General features: G+C 44.0%; 1 protein-coding gene across 2 annotated transcripts in view; it reads left to right on the plus strand.

Annotated features, from left to right (window-relative positions):
• The window catches only part of FOXN2 (forkhead box N2), a 65,814-nt gene that overhangs the window by 38,758 nt on the left and 9,341 nt on the right, over positions 1-17,715 (plus strand). For both annotated transcript variants that reach the window (XM_060248913.1, XM_060248912.1), the window contains exons 2-5: positions 3,216-3,766; positions 10,946-11,070; positions 14,739-14,803; positions 16,130-16,198. In XM_060248913.1, coding sequence (XP_060104896.1) covers positions 3,230-3,766; positions 10,946-11,070; positions 14,739-14,803; positions 16,130-16,198 — 796 coding nt within the window. In that variant the 5' untranslated portion in view covers positions 3,216-3,229. The remainder of the gene's footprint in view (positions 1-3,215; positions 3,767-10,945; positions 11,071-14,738; positions 14,804-16,129; positions 16,199-17,715) is intronic.

Raw genomic sequence — 17,715 nt, forward strand, 5'->3', positions numbered from 1 at the left:
CCGTCGCTGCTATGGATGCGGGTCGTCGCAGCACCTGCTCCGAGCTTGCCCTGAGAGGGAGAAGAGGCGGGGGCGTGTGCGGCGAGAGCGGAGGACCGCCAGCCCGTGTGAGGAAGCAACCCGGCTGGTCACGTCTGCAGTAGAGAGCACAGGGTCTGCTTGGATTTTAGACTCCGGGGCAACGAGCCATCTCTGCTGCGAGAAGGAGTTGTTGAAAAACATTGACAGTCCTGAGCATAAGTATGTGAGATTGGCTGATGGGACCACTGCCAATTCTGTTTGCTCAGGCAATGTGGAATTTCCTGCACTGAAATGTATGTTGCAAAATGTGTTGTATGTACCCTCACTGCAGTCTAACCTGTTGAGTGTTAGCACACTGTTTGACCAGGGATACCAGGTGAGATTTGAGAAAACCTGCTGCAAAATCCTGGGAGGTGGGGGAAAGTTGCTTGTGACAGGAAAGAGGGAAGGTAAACTGTATGTGGTCCAGAGTGATTGTGCCCAGGTGGCTCAGGTGTCGAATGAGCCTGTGCACAATAATTGTATACATTTGCTCCATAGGAGACTTGGGCACTGCGGATTTAGGGCGTTAAAGAAAACCCTGGAGCTTGTGCCTAGTTTGAAAGTAAATCCTTGCAAATGTTACTTGGATTGCCAGGTCTGCAAGAAGACCAAAAGCAAGGCGTGTGCTGTTGCTAAAGAAAACTCAAGGGAAAGCACACGAGCCCTGGAACTAGTCCATTTAGACGTTATTGGCCCATTGCCAAAGAGTCTGTCGGGGAGGAGATACTGCTTGGTGGCCACCGACGACCACACGAGGTACGCGTGGGTTTTCACCATGGTGCATAAGTCTGAGGTGTATAAGACATTCACCAAGTGGGTCAAAGCAGTGGAGAGACAATTAGGGGTTAATCTCCTAGCTGTACAAACCGACAGAGGGGGGGAATTCTTATCTAACCAGATGAAACGTTGGCTGGAGAACAAGGGCATTGCCCACCGTCTGACGAACCCGGCAACGCCCCGAGAAAATGGGCATGGGGCTGTATTGCAGAATGTGATGTATTGCATGTTAGAGGATGCACAACTGCCAATGACCTATTGGGCAGAAACCATACATGCAGCTGTTTTTTTGCAAAACAGGGTTTGGTGTAATACTGTGAAAAATGTGCCTTACAGGTTACTGTTGAACAAGACCCCAGATTTGAGTTCTTTAAAAGTCTTTGGGTCACGGGCTCGGGTTGGCATCCACTCCACGAGTAGCGGGGAGGGGGATGTCCGGGCAGAGAGCCTAATTTTTCTGGGCTACAAGCCAAGGGCCAGGTGTTATCGTTTCTGCAATAGCAAAAGCAAGATAACACTTAGTCAGAGTGCCCAGTTCAATGAAGAAAGCAGCTGGCCAAGGTTGCACTCCTTGCAGAAACAATTTGTCCTGCTGCCAAGTAGCGATAACGATGTTGGAGCGCAGCCCAGAACTCCAGCCCAGGAGGTGGCACCCAGTGGGGCTGGAGAAGGTGAGCCGAATGCTGGCACAGAGCCTGACGAGCAGAGTCAGGAGGCAGAGCCTCAAATGCAGGAACTGGAGGTAAAGTGTGAGAGTCAGGAGGTTCAACACCCAATTACAGGGGCAGAGCAACCAGCCCAGGAGGTGGGAACAGAGCAACCCGAAGAAGACAAAGCTGGTCCAAGCACAGGGCCACGGGTGTCTGCCAGGTCCACCAAAGGCCAACGTCCCGCTAGGTACAAGTGTCCCTATGTCACTCTGACTGTCAATCCAGACCCACCCGGATTTGAGGAAATGTTAAAAGAAAAGGCTAAGAAATGGAAAGCCTGGGTGGCAGAGTGCGAGGCAAGGGAGAAGGAGGCTGAAGCCAAGCGTCTGAAAGAGCTGGCTGAACAGGAACACGATGATGTGTTTTACAATCATGATGAGTTCCTGAACGAATTCCGGAAAGGGTTCCGAGCTACGTAAATATGAACTGTAATGTTGCTGGTGGACATGTATGTAAACTGTGTGAAGTGTCTTGGTGCACTGGGTTTAAATAGATTAGGAGGTGTGTTGGAGCAAGAATCTACATAAACCCAGTCTGACAGCCACAGTATGACAGCTGGTGATCTAGCTGCCAGGCTAGGTCACAGTAACCTGATCAGCAGACCGGCTTGAGCCGGCAGAAGCCAAGTGATGCAATCTGCTGAGTCAGCACGGCCAGGATTGGCTGCTTGGACTATATATGATCTGTGTGTGCATCACACAGGTCTCTCCCTGTGAGATGGTGGTTAGGCGAAGCACTTTGTCCGTGGAGGTGATATTGTATAGACTGCACAAGAGAGCACTTGTCGTGTATATATGTTAATACACCTTTTGGCACTAGTTGCACGTGTCTGCCTGATTTTCTTTCCTGAAGCCCTGTGTCGGGCAAGTCATCTCCCTCACTCTGCTACTCCCGCTCCGACATAGACAATATCTGATGAATTAGAACGGAGATGCTAAGTAGAATTTTCCATGTGAAACTTTGGACTTCGTGGGTTACAGAACTTAACTTTTCTTGGTAGAGAATTGTGTACAGATTGTCACAGATGGTTTCCTTATAGGTTGGGAGTATGCAGAGTTAGGGAACTGTGGGTTAGGATAGCTGCATTAAGAAAGGGCCCCAGCCAAGAACCAGACAAGTAAGGGCAAGGGAAAAGAAAGATGAAATCGAAGGAAAGGCTGGTCTAAGACACATATGTTAGTCCCTGGTAAGTGAATCAGTGAGCTATTGAAGGCAAGGGATGGAATTCTTCTACTGCAAAATGATTGGCTGTAAGTGGGTCAGCTGATGGCAGCACTAGGAGATCAGAGTGACTGCCATTCAGGGTTCATTAGAATGCAATGGGTTGTTACTTTTGAGGCTCCCTTCGCTGGCTCCTTGGCATAACATTCCAGATCCAGGACCTTTTCTCTGACTCAGCCCTTAGTTTACAAATCTGGGGGATAATAACATTTGGCTACTTGATAGAGTTGTCTTAAAGATCACTTGAAGCCCTCAGAACATTTAGAATGCTGTTTAGCACCAAGATTTGTCATCAGTGTTGTGATAGGCTGAACTCTCAGTGACTTCAAGGCAAGCACATTTCAGGATTATGAGGCATGCTTTTGAACCAAGCCTATGGCATTGGAATTTCAATACTTAAAGTGATATGCCTAAAAAATAATTGATTTGTTTGTTTGTTTGTAGGCCAAGAAGATTCAATGGGTCCAGTAACTGGAATGACTCCTGATAAGAAAGGTGAAACGCCTGGAGCAGAGAAGACTGTAGGGCTAAGGCACATTCAAAGAATGGGAAGCCTGCCAGAGGCGGGAGATGCTGCTCGACCAAAGGCCACGGCTGTGGATAGTGACCTGGCTGACGATGAGCTCACAAACTTGAACTGGCTGCATGAAAGTACAAACCTGCTAACAAACTTCAGCCTCGGAAGTGAGGGTCTTCCAATGGTCAGTCCTCTCTATGACATTGAGGGTGACAACATGCCATCTTATCCTTCATCCTGCTACGCAAACCCAGAGAAGAAATCTGCTACTTCCAAGCCTCCCTATTCCTTTAGCCTTCTAATCTACATGGCCATTGAACATTCTCCTAATAAGAGCTTGCCTGTGAAAGAAATCTACAGCTGGATCCTGGAACGTTTCCCATATTTTGCTACAGCACCTACTGGATGGAAGAACTCTGTCCGGCATAATCTTTCCCTGAACAAGTGTTTCCGGAAGGTGGAGAGAAGCCATGGCAAAGTAAGAGTGATATATAAAAAAATAGATATACCCTGTCTGAGTTACTCACTCTTCTAAGGAAAAACTGTCAAGTAGACAGTGCTGAGCTAACTAAACTAATGGTCTGACTCTGCATTAAGGCAGCATCATATATTGATATGAATAAGTTTCTAGAGTGATGCAAATAGATGCAACTAAGTAATCATTGCTTTGGAATAACTTCTTTTCTCCCTTGTTGGGAAAATTCTGTTTAGGAACTGTTTTGCAGCAATCAGTGATTATCTGAAAAAAATTACGCTATTTCCCCACATAGTTGATCCATCTACTGGCTTTCCCCTCCCCTTGTTAGGAAGGCAAGTGTTTATATTAGTGTAGTCCTATGCATGTCTACCAAGATGTAAGTTCTTCAGAGTTCAGTGGCATTCAGTCCTAAAGAATGGTGCCTAGAATGGAAGATAGCTGTCAGGATGACAGTCTGTGATTCCCCATGGCCAGCAACTTTTTAGATGGTGTTTGCCCATAATCTAACAAGAGGAAAGTAGTTAGGGGGTGGGAGAAGGACTGGCGGCCTGAATCACTGGGAGGGCTGCAAGAGGAAGGAAGCAAAATGGAAACAAAGTGCATGGTGCTGGACAGAGCACGGGTTTTCCTGTAGCAATGCAGAGAAGTTCTGTGTGTTCAGTCTTTGTAAAATCATAGCTGGTGGTTGGAGGAGGGGAGAGGAAGTCACTCCCACCTCCACCCACAAAGTCCACCAAAGGGAACTGCTCAGGTTTTCGACATCCTCCATGCAGCCAGCTCTAGAAACTTGTGTTGTGGAGGGCATACAAATGAAAACCTTGAATAGCAGGAATCAGGGCAAGCAAAATCACAGTTGAGTTTGGTTTCTCTGGAGGCATAAGCTAAGCAAACATTTTGCTTCTGATTTCTCTCCTTCTGGCACATCCATTTGGATAGTGGGAAGGGGGCAGGTGAGTTCTCAGGTGCCTGGTGCTGCTGAAGGGAAAGAACAGAAAGCACTGTTGTAACCTTCCTGGCACTTATTTGATCTGAAAATCAGTGGAGTGGAGTGGTTAGAGCACTGGGCTAAGACCAAGGGAGACTTAGATTCAAATCCCCATTTTGCCATGGTGTTAACTGGCTGACTTTGGGCCAGTCACTGTCTCTGACTCTTTGCCTAACCTACCTCAAAGGAGTGTTGTCTGGATACATTAAAAGGAAAATCTAGGTATATCTTCTTGAGCTTCTTGGAGAAAGGATGCACTAGGCACACTTGTTTGCCTCTGTCTTAGTCATAGAATCATGGAAGGGATTGGAAGGGACTTCCAGGGTCATCTAGTCCAACCCCTTGCACAATGCAGGAAATCCACAAATACCTCCCCCTAAATTCACAGGATCCAGATTGCTGTCAGATGGCCATGCAGCCTCTGTATAAAAACCTCCAAGGAAGGAGAGTCCACCACCTTCCGAGGAAGTCTGTTCCACTATTCTTCTTCTGCAAGTTCTCTGACTTTGTTGAAAGTGAAGCGAAGTGTTTGCAGCCTAGCGGCAGGACTGACCCCCTCCCCCCCTCCCCCGTGGCTCTGCTTTGCTCCCCAGGCTGCCAGTGTGCAATGCATCAGCTGCACTCAGGCTGCTCAGGGGATGATAGCATATGGACATAAAGTGACAAAAGCATCATGCCACCATCACCACCTTTACTGCAGCCCAAAAGGCACTGACTCATTAAAAATTCGGATTGCCCAACTGTGCACATATGGGAGGGTGGGATAGGAATCAAATGAAATAAAATACATAAATATATTGTGCACACCAAACAGGGATGCTAAGCTGAGTGTTTATGAATGCTGCAAATGCCTCCTCTTTCGAGGTCCCCTGTCCTGCTTTTGCAGCTGCTCCTTCTGCACTACACACTGTCTCTGTTAGGGTATCATGTGACTCCTGTGATTGAACTGTCAGGTTAAAATGTTAGGGTAAGGAGTAGCAAATCATATTTCTGTATTTCTTATCCTGAAAAGCACCCAAAGGTAAACTAGAAATCATGGCACACAATTAGGAGTGTTGCTTTTGACGAATTGGGTTGGTCTTCAGGGTCAGAGAAGGAAGCAGCAGGAAATGACAGCGGTTTTAATACTTATGGTAGCTCTTGTCTGATGGGAAAATCTGGCACACTTGATGTTCAGACTCTGGCATTTGGGACAGGGCAAGAAAAGAAATACCTCTTGAAATACCTAGCTGATCCACTGTGATTTTCAAGGTCTGACTGTCTTTCACAAGACTTTCATCCTTTGTGAATGCAGAGACAGTGATTTACCTAGGAAAGGTAACAGGGAATCAGAATAGTACCTGCTAAATAGGGATCATTGGGAATGTGAGAAGTTCATTTTGCCAGATGCCATCATTGGTTGTGTCACTGGTTACCATTGGATGCCTAGGAAGTGGGCAGCATCTCTTCCCCCTTTTCCTGCTTAGCACCTTAATTTGGTGACGCATAAATAATTATATACCAATATGTGTGAGAACTGAACACATTGCAGAAATTAATGTTAAGTGTACATGCCCACTATTAGCACTCTCTCCCCCCTCCCTGGGTTTTGGCACGTGCCTGGGTGACAGAACTTTCCATGTTTTAGGGTTTGTTGCAAGGAATGCTGCTTACCTGCTGGGGGTAGGAGCTCTCCCACCTCCAACTCCACCTGTCAGTGTGACAGCATTACATCACTTGCAGGGCAAAACTGGAAGTGATGTCAGTGTGCTGTTGGAATTATCAGAAATTCAGGCAATTCCTAGAGCTCTTCTGAGTTTTCCCTGGAAGTGACACAATGCTGTTCTCTGATGGCCCCCCCCCCGCCTCCTGCTGGTTGCCAGCAGCTAATAGGCAACCCTTTCTTTTGCAGAGCTTCTACATCCAGAAATGGTATGTTGCAGTGACTCTGCTTCCTAAAGAGCAAGAAATTGGTTATTTGAAAGTTGTGTCATTTTGAGGACTGCTTAGTGTGTAAAGTACGGGCTCCGATAGCAACCTGGTTTGTGTTTCCATGGTAGCATTTCCTTTTGCTGGGCTGGCTTGTGAGCGGCTGGTAGAGCAAGGCAAAGGGCTGTGTTCGTGCTGATCTGGTGGTGTGCTGCTAGCTAACAGAACGGAGCAGCCAGGAGGGGTGGGGGAAGCTCTCCTTTCTCTGCCTTTGAAGCTTCAGCCATGAGTACATACAATTGCACGCATTTTGATAAGCAGAGTTCAGATGTATTGGAGGGTATGTAGCTTTACGGGGGGGGGGGGGGCGGTGGTGGAATCCAAACAGTTTTTGTAGTGTTGAAGAACAACTGCTTATGCAATAAAAGCAGGGTGCATGCAGGTCAGGTTGCTAAAATACACACCGTTCTTTGTTGCAGCAAGTGTAGCTGCCTGGAGGACAAAAGAGGGACTGTGCTTCCCACCTGAGGGCAGTGCTTCAGCTTAAATGGAGGCCAGTTCTCCTGCTAACAAATCCAAGCACAGTAATGCCTGCTGGCATACGAAGAGTTGCTTTGATTTCACGCTTTTGTCTGGTCATCTGTTCTTCTCTGCCTGCTGTTCTTTTGCCCTGCTCTTGGAAGTGGTAGGAACAGTTCTGTCCAAAGAGGGCAAGAGGGGAAAGACAAGATGGTAATCAACTTGAACTCTCGCTATGAAGACCAATAGAATTAAAACGTAAGGTCTCCCCAAATCCAGTGGACTGCACCTGCCTCACAGGTGGTTCTAAAGCAAGACATTTCCCTTTGCTCTTTGTGTTAGCTTTGGAATTAGACACTTCTAGCAAATGCAGGTATGAAAAGTTGATTTTACTGTACTTTGCAGAATAAGAACAAAACTCTGATTAGAACAGTAAATGTCATGTGTACACATTTACTTACATAGTGTCATTTTTGATAACTGTTGTGTCACCTTTCTTCATAGTTTGAAATGGTTAACAATGTGTTTTAAAAAACCCTTTTAGTAACTCTATTGTATATTTCTGTCTTGCTTGAGACTGTTGGGATGCATTAGATTTGTTCTGAGAGAACATGCAGGGATTAAGGCCATAAAATCCCTTGTCTTGAGCAGGAAAAAAAATGGCTGAAGTTTAGTCCAAAGATCTCCAACCCTTTTCTGAGTTGGTGGGCACATCTGGAATTGACAGGGGGTGGTGATTGCCACACCAAAAATGGCTTCCACAAGAAGTGGAGCCAAGCCCAAAATGGCATCTGCAGGAGGTGGAACCAAATTGAATACCTCCTTCATTACACCTCTTGGGAAGAAGGAAAACCTGAAGAGGGGGATGGAGTGATACGCTGACGAAGAAAGCCCCTGTGCTTACCAGTCCTCCTGATCCTCATAAACCCCTTTCATTTGCAAATGATCCTCATAAACCCCTTTCAGTGTAAACCCCTTTCATTTGAATGAGGCAGCCAATAACAAGTCCTTTCTTAGAATGGCCCCACCCACTTTCTGAAAAACTCAACAAATGCCAGTGGAAGTACTGGCAGGTTCCAGGGTGCTTATGGGCACACTATGGAGAACCATGGTCAGGACCATGGAAGAATTGAAATGGTTTTCAGCTTCACTAATGGGAAAGGGAAGTTCTGAAACTAGCAACCCAAGGATATCCATTTTGATATAAACATTTTCACAGATTCTTCAAGTGTTCTTCTTTGTTGGCACCTGCTTGCTATGTGCCCTTTTCAAAGTATAGATAAACAGAAATGTGGATGCCTTTGTCCTTTCATGTCCTCAGAGCAATACAGCAAGAGCTACATTAAAAGCAAGTCCAGGAAAATGCTGATACTGTCTACGAGTTTAGTTCTCAGAAGGCTACTGATTCTGTAAGGCTACACATTCAAAAGGACCTGACCTAAGTTCTAAACAGTTTCATCTCTTGATTAGAAGAGAGTTTGCACCAGACACACCAAGAAACTTTTTGATTGGTTAATAACTTCTAGATAGAGGCCAGCTGAACAGGGGTGGGGAAGGTCCTGAAAAATCTTCCAGAGTTGCTTATAGAAATAGAGCAACCTGATTGCTTAAAAATTCAGTTGGCTGTTATTGCGTATGGATGCAGAATAGCATCTCTCTCTCTCTGGCAGATTCATTTTTTGGGGGAAAGAGTGAACAACCAGATAAGTTTTATACTAGAAGGAATCATGACGACTGCATTAGAACTATATCTTCTTGTTGTTACTTAGCCAATAAGAATCCTAATGTTGCGCTATTGATTCCTGGTGGCCAATCCTCATGTTTTCTGACTAGCATTCTGAGGTGCTCTGGGGGGCTTGGTGGGTAACAGTGATGGAATGAGGGGAAGCTGATTCTGTTAGAGGGGGAAGTTGATTCTGTTTTTTTCCATTGTGGTGGAGATCCTCTGTCCTCTTCCTTGAAATCTTAGAGAGCTCTATTTTCACCTTATCTGGATGGATGTTAGAGGTGCCTCTCTTCTGCCATTACAAAAGTCTTGGTGGACCCCTGGAGGTTCCTTGGTCATGTTATAAGAAACAGCGCTCTACATTTTCTACACCAAATTGTTGGTCTCCAAGGAAATGAAGGAAACATATGAAACTGCCTTATACCTAATCAGACCCTTGGTCCATCAAAGACAGTATTGTCTACTCAGACTCTCCAGGGTCTCAAGCTGAGGTTTTTCACGCCTACTTGCCTGGACCCTTTTTAGTTAGGAATGCCAGGGATTGAACCTGGGACCTTCTGCTTACCAAGCAGATGCTCTACCACTGAGTCACCGTCCCTCTCCATCTCTTGGTATTTCCATTTGTTTTCATTAACCTAACAAGTGTAACAAATGAGCCTTTTCCAGTTTTATTCATTTTGAAATAAAATAAAATGCCTAGTGAACTGTGGCTTGCTAGCACAATTAGATACAGTGTGAGGGAGATTTAACACATTTATGTGAAATAAATGTATCCCATCTTTTGTCATACAAATGGCTCCCAAGTTAGCTAGCAATATGAACCTGAAATAGCCTAGAATTACAGAATAGTTAAAGTAAAATATTCTTAAACTATAAAAACGTTGTTGTTGAGCCCATTCACCCTGTGTCAGAATTCCAAAGGTGCCCCCAGTCTCAAAAAGTTTGCGCCCCCAGCTCTGCATCATTGTGGTTCTCTTTTTTCGAGTCCACTTCATGTATTTAATAGAAGCACTTGCTTTTGTTGTCTACAGTAGTTATGCTGTGCAGAATCAGTTCAGGTTGGTTTTAAACCTGACAGCTGTCAGAAAGCACACCCGTGTGCACTCCCATGTGAGTGGACATCACATTTAAAAAGCTCTTAACTTGCACACTGGCTCATAAAGTTTGTAGCAGCTGCATGGCCACTGCACCTGTCATGATAGAGTGTCGATATAGAAAGGTATTTGTTTCCCCTTGGCTTCCCCACCTGGCAGCAATCATGTTTGAATTCATAGAGCAGATTTTTCCCATGGCTTAAACTGCTCAGACAGGATCACACCAGAGCTTCTGGTTAATTCAGCATTACCTTCCACAAACTTGTAGAAACCTTTACAGCTCTCAGATTTCAAAGTATGACAACTGCCATGTTAGGCGGCCATTATCAGTGTACTCTAGTTACTCAGCAAGTCGGGATCTGTGGAGCCTTGGAACTGGAGGATCTCCCCCATTATGCCCTGTTTTGTGGCCTTTACTAAGTTCCCAGAGCCACGTTCTTTGGAGCCATTTTAGCCCGGCTAGCCTCGCATTCAGTGTCAGGCACAATCATTTACCTCTTACCTGATGATGATCATTATGTCACCTATAAGATGTCACTGTACACACTGGCTGCCAAGAAGATTTGTGCAAAACTTTCACCCTGTTGTCCAACGTGCTTTTATTCTATCGTATGTTCTGGTCCTGACAATTTTAACATTGTTTTTAACCTTGTGCTTTTACTGTAATAGTTAGTACTGCTTGGGCAGCTATTATTATATTCTTATGGTCTTTGGCCTCATGCTGTAAAAGTCTGCCTACCTACCAAAATATATGCAGGACAGTTTCTTGTTTGTTTTTGCAAGTCAGAGGCAGGTGCCCAGAAGTTATGACTCCACTCTGCTAAAACAGGAACGAGCCAGCTGTGGAGGTGCTGATTCTGACATCTTGAGTGACCTCGCACTCACTGTCTCACACACAAGTTTGGAAAACTCTTATGTAATGATTACTGGTGTTTGTTACTCCATAGGTGAATGGGAAAGGCTCCTTATGGTGTGTGGACCCAGAATATAAGCCTAACCTTATACAAGCTCTGAAGAAGCAACCTTTCCCCTCTGCATTTGCATTTTATACCCCACCGGCATCACCATTGAGGTAAGATTGTTTTTAAAACCACATAATGCAGAATTGCTTGAGTTCAGTGTAAGGATGTACTGGTTTGTCAAGAAGGTGTATGTTGTGTACTGATTTCTCAAGAAGGTTTATGTTGGATCCTGCTGAATATTCTTGCTGATGGGAAGGCACTTCCATTGTGGAGAGCCAGTTTGATGTACGGTAGTGGTTAAATTTGCGTGCTTGTTCAAGAAATGCTAATGGGAAGGTTTTCAATTAAGAATGCAGTATTTAATTAGTTTAAATAGAGAGCCAGTTTGGTGTAGTGGTTAAGTGCGTGGACTCATATCTGGAAGAACCAAGTTTGATTCCCCACTCCTCCACTTGCGCCTGCTGGAATGGCCTTCGGTTAGCCATAGCTATCGCAGGAGCTGTCCTTGAAAGGGCAACTGCTGTGAGAGCCCTCTCAGCCCCACCCACCTCACAAGGTGTCTGCTGTGGGGGGAGAAGACATAGGAGATTTAAGCCGCTCTGAGTCTCTGATTCAGGGAGAAGGGCGGAGTATAAATCTGCATTTCTTCTTCATTAGTGGTATGGAATTTTCCAGTCAGCCACTTCTGCTGCATCTCACAGATCTCCCAGAAACGCTTCTCCTGGGGGACAAGGGCCCCTCGCCCCAGAACATCATGAGGGGTAAATGGGAGAAATGTAGTAAGAAGGGGGAATCTTAAAAAAAATCCCTTCTCTGTTAGTGGAAATAATTGTTAGGATCTAGAGATTCCTTTCTTCTTAGGGTCAAACTAGACAGATGGACACCCCAGATTTGCCCCAGGAATGCACAACAATTTTAAAGAGAAAGTTCCCACTTGGGGATGCCTTTAAGCTGAGCTGCCAGGGGCCTGGTTCTAGTTGGGGGAGTATTATGGTATAGGGGGAACAGGGGATCCCACCTTCCCCGTGCCATTTTTCTGACTTGAAACAGCACTAAAGGGCATTATTTGCCGGGATTCTCTCCTTCCCCACGCATAGTTTAAATCAAGGGTCATTTTGTAGAAAAATAGGTGGTGGAGCTCATCCAGGGATTGTTATGCAGCCGCACATAACTATTCAGTGGACAAGGAGGTGGAACTCTCAGAAGGAGGAGGAGGAGGAACTCTCAGAAAGGTTCAGGAGCTGTGCTCCTGTGAGCACCCACTGAATCTGAGACCTGGTTTAAATATCTTCAGTTCCCTCACTGAGTTGCTCTGCCGTTTCAGCCTGATTCAGCAAGCGATCTGAAGACATTTAGCAGCACCCAATCAAAGTCAAATAATATTGACTTTTATTTGGGTGTGACTATTTTGGTAGCCAAATACAGATTGCTGTATTTATTTGGCTTGGTATATACCAAGTGCACACCCCTACTTACTGCCTCTAAATGTTCAGGTTCCCTGTAGTCAAGGGGCCATGATGTGACCCATGGACCACATTTGGCCTGGTAACACCATTTTGTGCAGTCCACTTCCATGAGCTGAAGGAGGGAGTGTGCCTAGTGGTGTTCCCTCACCACCCCCTCCCCCTTCAAGAAGCAGGGTGGACTGAGATGGTGTTCTCCCCCCCCCCCCCCCCGCACACACACACTTACACACATCACTGATGTCTCTGGTGTATCCTGGAGTTTGTTATTAGAATGTAAGACCATGCGATACAATGGAGGAATTTCCCAGGGGTGGGTGTCAGAGTACTGCCTCTCAGTCTGCAGAATAGCTGAGAAGTAGCATTTTGACATCCTAGCCCCAAAACAAGAGCCATAATGGAAGCAAGTGACTTAACAAGGCAGTCCATTTTGTTCCAGTAAAGATACATTATAGCCCACAACTGTAAGACCCCTGCCTTTAGCTATCATGACTAATAATGGGGTCTAATCACATTTAAAGACATTAGTAGTAGGAACAATCAGTACATTCACTGGATGTGAATTCCACATTTTAATCACTCTTCTTGCTGATTCTGATTGCCCATCTTCCTTTGGTGACCATGAAATTCAGTATTATGGAGAGGATGAAAAAGTTCTCTGTTGTCGAAGGCTTTCACGGCCAGAGTTCATTAGTTGTAGATTTTCTGGGCTGCATGGCCGTGGTCTGGGCATTGTGAGACCTGACATTTTGCCAGCAACTGTGACTGGCATCCTCAGAGGTATAACCCAGAAAACTGGGATTCTTCCTCCAGTTTTCTGAGTTATACCTCTTAGGATGCCAGTCACAGTTGCTGGCGAAATGTCACTTCCCACAATGCCAAGACCACGGCCATACAGCCTGGAAAATCTACAACGAGTTCTCTATCTGCTTTCTTTATTCCATTCATAATTTTACAAATCTCTGTCATGTTCCCTCTTGTTTGTTTGTATTTGCTAAACTGTAAAGCCCCAGACTCTTCAGCCTTTCCTCACAGGAAAGGTTAGAGAAGTATTTTCAGAAATTTTGAAACCATAGGAAAAAATGTCCCTGCTTTTTTTTTTTGAAAAAATAAATTTTGAGAAAATATTGAAATATATGCTTTCCTATCAAACTTAATTTTACTGATCTGATAACATAGCAACATTTCATAAAATTGTGTTATTTTAGCATACTTAGGGAGTTTAAAGCCATGAATATCTTAATTTTCTATAAGAAAAGCTGCAAATGTACCCAACACTTGTGAGATAGTTGCAAACTTCTGCACTCTGTATACTACCTTAGCATATGTTTCTTATATTTTGATACCTGTAGGAGGGGGAATTGAAGGTAACAAAAAAAATGTATTATTTGAATAGAAACTTTCATATGTTCACTATATGTAGGACTGCCAACATATTTTGATATTAAGTTAAATTTTACAGCATTGAGAACACTGAATACTTTAATAATGTATTATTAAACAAATTGTAGCATATGTATTGTTGCAAAACTTAATAACATTTAAACAATACATATATTCTTAAAAATACATTGTATATCTCTGCAGCATACACAGGAATTATCTAATGAAGTAGATTGCCTTTTATAAAAATTTTCATACTATACATTTAAAGTAAAACTGCCTTAAAAATGTTTCATTCAAAGCAATTTCCTTTTTTCCCATTGTCCTCTAATCTTTCCATGGGAGAAATTGAAAAAGTCCTCAAGCCTTTTTATACTATATGTTTGACTGAGAAAAAATTTGTCTCACGAAGCATTTCATTCATTTGAAAAAGGAAAAATGTTTCACAGGAGAGGGTTTTCATTCAAAATGCTCCCTAATTTTTTCCCCCGTTTTTCTGTTCAGAAAAGTAGGGAGATGGTCCTCAGGGGGGAGAATTATGTTTCCTCCCTGAATTTTCCTCCCCCTCCCTCCAGATCTTTCCATCTCTAGGAAATGCTGTCCATCCTGTTAATCATTTTAGTGCGCCCTTTGCCAGCTCTGCAATATTCTTTTTTGAGATAGGACAGCCAGAGCTCAGCTTAATGCATGGAAGGTCTGCGATGAGCAGTGGGTGCCAGTGGTTAATGGCAGTGGCATCACTGTTCTTCTATATGTGTCAATGGCAGTTTCAAGACTGACTAGCACCGACTTGTACTTGGTTCATTGTTCAACAAAAAAGCAGTGCTGCTATTTTGAAGCCAATGGATGGCAAATGTAGTTTGCAGAGGTTAAATTGATCTTGGCTGGCCAACTGTGTGAACCCTGGTTCTTCTTCTCTTTTTCTCTTTCAGTGGTTCATCATCCCCTCACTACTTAACCTCAGTCTTGAAACAGAGTCAGGGTCAGTCTATCAAAGGTAAGTGTTTGTCTGTTGCTGTTTTTGGTAATATCTTGTCTTGTCACTGTACCTGAATCTGTGTGTGTTCCAAAAATGATGTTAACAACTTTTTGCTTGGGGATGACTTTTGCTATGGTAGAAGAGTGGTGTCATTGTAAATTCATATTTGGAAGGAGAGAGCTTGTGAGCCCAGGACTGAAATCATAGCACTATATGACACGTATTTTCAGTAAAGAAGTCATGGAGACAAGAGAGCATCAGACTGTGGCCAAATAAAATAAGTTCCTGAAGCTTAAAAATGTCTCCTCTCCTCTCCCAAGACCAGACTTTTACAGCAGTCACAAAAGCTGTGGAGGTAGCTGGCCACCAGTGCAGCAGCAGTAGTGCTGGTCCATTCACTAAAGGAAACCAGCAGAGATGGAGACCAGACAAACACTCAGGCACTCACATCCCCAGTAACAGTGTTAACATGCCCACAAGATGTCACAGGAGCACAATGGCATCCCCATGACAGATGGCAGAACCAAACAACTAAAGGAGCCACAGGGAACTGGCATGGAAGATGTACGAGTGGAGAGGCAAGCTGAAGCGGCTTAAGGGAGTCAGCTGCCTTCTGCCACATCCCTGGATCCACCCCCTGCTGGTGTAGATGGTTGCACTGACAGCACCATGGTGGGGGGCATGGTGACGGTAGGGTACTGTTCAGGTGTATATCTGGGATGCTCCAGCATAGTGGTGAGTTGGCTCCATTAGTGCTCTCCCAGTCCCTGGATTGTGCTATTACACTTCTCTGTTTGATTTCCACAGCTGCATTTGCAATTATGACTGAAAGCTCATCCAAAGCTTTATTATTATTGCGTTTTCAGAATCTCTGTCTGTATGCCATTTCTTTACCTTTTTTGTATCTGTGATTTGCTGGGTGTGCCCTCTGACTTCACAGTTTAATGACTAAAAGCTTGAAGGAGACTCAGGTATTTCATTTGCAAAGGATCTTGCTTGTGTGTGTTTATGTTGCAGACAGTTTCATGATCTATAGAGCCAGTAGATGCATTCACACTACACTAAATAATGTGTTTTGCACCTGGAGTTTTGCTATTCTTACACAATAAATATCCAGTTGCAAAATGCATTATTTAATATAGTGTGAACGCACCCAATGAGTTACAGGGACAAAAGCATTTAGGCTTAAGTGTGGGAAACTAGGGTTCAGGTCCTCATTTGACTCTGAAGTTTGTCAAGTCATTATTGATAGCCTAAATATAACTAACTTTTTATTTGATGGTATGATCATATTTTGCCTCTTTAAGTGGAACTTAATGGGGCTGATTTCCTTTTTCTTTTCAGACTCTGATATCGATGCTGCTACTGCCATGATGCTGTTGAACACTTCTATTGAACAAGGCATTTTAGACTGTAAGCACGAGAAGTTTTTATACACTTTTAAAATGCTGCCATTAAGACATCAGTTCAGTGCTTGCATTAAAGCATCTGACAGTTAGGCTGCGTTCAGATATCGCACTAAACCATGGTTTACAGACTGGTTTGATCACTCCTTGGCTAGTTGGGGCAGCTGAATGCAGACAGTCCAGCAAACCAGGGCTTGTGGACCAGCACCTTACTAGGATTTCAAACTAGGATTTGTAGCTGGTTTATTAACTATAGCTTATCCTGATTGTGGTTTGTTGTGATTTCTGAATTCATGCACTCAGAAATAACAAGAAGAATATTCTGCTGGAAAACAGGATAGAGGCAAGAAACAATCGAACCAGGATTTATGCACAACTAGTGATGTATAACATTTGGTAGACTGACTAGAATTTGTTATACAGATCACCGTTTTAAAAAACTTCAGTTTGTGACAGTGCAAGTACTGTATCTTATTGGCAGAATATACCCTTGGCAAAGGTCCACCTTGGTTGCATGTAACTAATTGAGCAGTGATTTGGCTTTTGGTCTGTAGAAGTCATATCAGTTGCAGTAGAACACCATACTTTATAATGCAGCCAGGTATATCATAATATTGCTGCACTGCTTGGGTTTAAAATGTGTGCTAGTTTGGATATTCATCATTCAGCTTGATGCATTCAGTACAGGTGTGAAGCTGTATGTTGCATCTGGTGTAGTCATAAGAACATAAGAGAAGCCATGTTAGATCAGGCCAATGGCCCATCCAGTCCAACATTCTGTGTCACACAGCGGCCAAATATATATATACACAAACACACACACACACACTGTGGCTAATAGCCACTGATGGACCTCTGCTCCATATTTTTATCTAACCTCCTCTTGAAGGTGGCTATGCTTGTGGCCGCCACCACTTCCTGTGGCAGTGAATTCCACATGTTAATCACCCTTTGGGTGAAGAAGTACTTCCTTTTATCCGTTTTAACCTTTCTGCTCAGCAATTTCATGGAATGCCCACGAGTTCTTGTATTGTGAGAAAGGGAGAAAAGTATTTATTTCTCTACTTTCTCCATCCCATGCATTATCTTGTAAACCTCTATCATGTCACCCCGCACTCAGTGAATAGTCTTCGATACTATAGCTGTGTGACATGAGAACTCAGGTGTGCTTTGGATCATAATAAGCAAGGTAAACTACCTTATAGAGTCCTTTGCAACTGACACTTATGTATAAAGTACAGTGTGCTAAGGAAGAAGAGTTGACTGTAGGCAGAGAATATCATTCATTTTGCAAATCAAACAACAGGTTTTGTAACTTTGAAAATTCTGAATTCCTCAAGCCTGTTGAAAGTGAATGAGAGCTTACAAATTGTACAAATAAATCTGCCAGTCCCATCCAGCATGGGCAGAAGTATTAATAGCTTGAAGCTGTGTACACCAACTTCACTTTTTGTTGCCCTATCCTGGCCATAAAAGCATAAGCTGTTGAGACTTGTTGGGTAGAGGAGTTGGGACTGGAATCCC

The sequence above is a fragment of the Heteronotia binoei genome, chromosome 1 (genome assembly GCF_032191835.1).
Source record: "Heteronotia binoei isolate CCM8104 ecotype False Entrance Well chromosome 1, APGP_CSIRO_Hbin_v1, whole genome shotgun sequence".
Classification (NCBI taxonomy): Eukaryota; Metazoa; Chordata; class Lepidosauria; order Squamata; family Gekkonidae; genus Heteronotia; species Heteronotia binoei.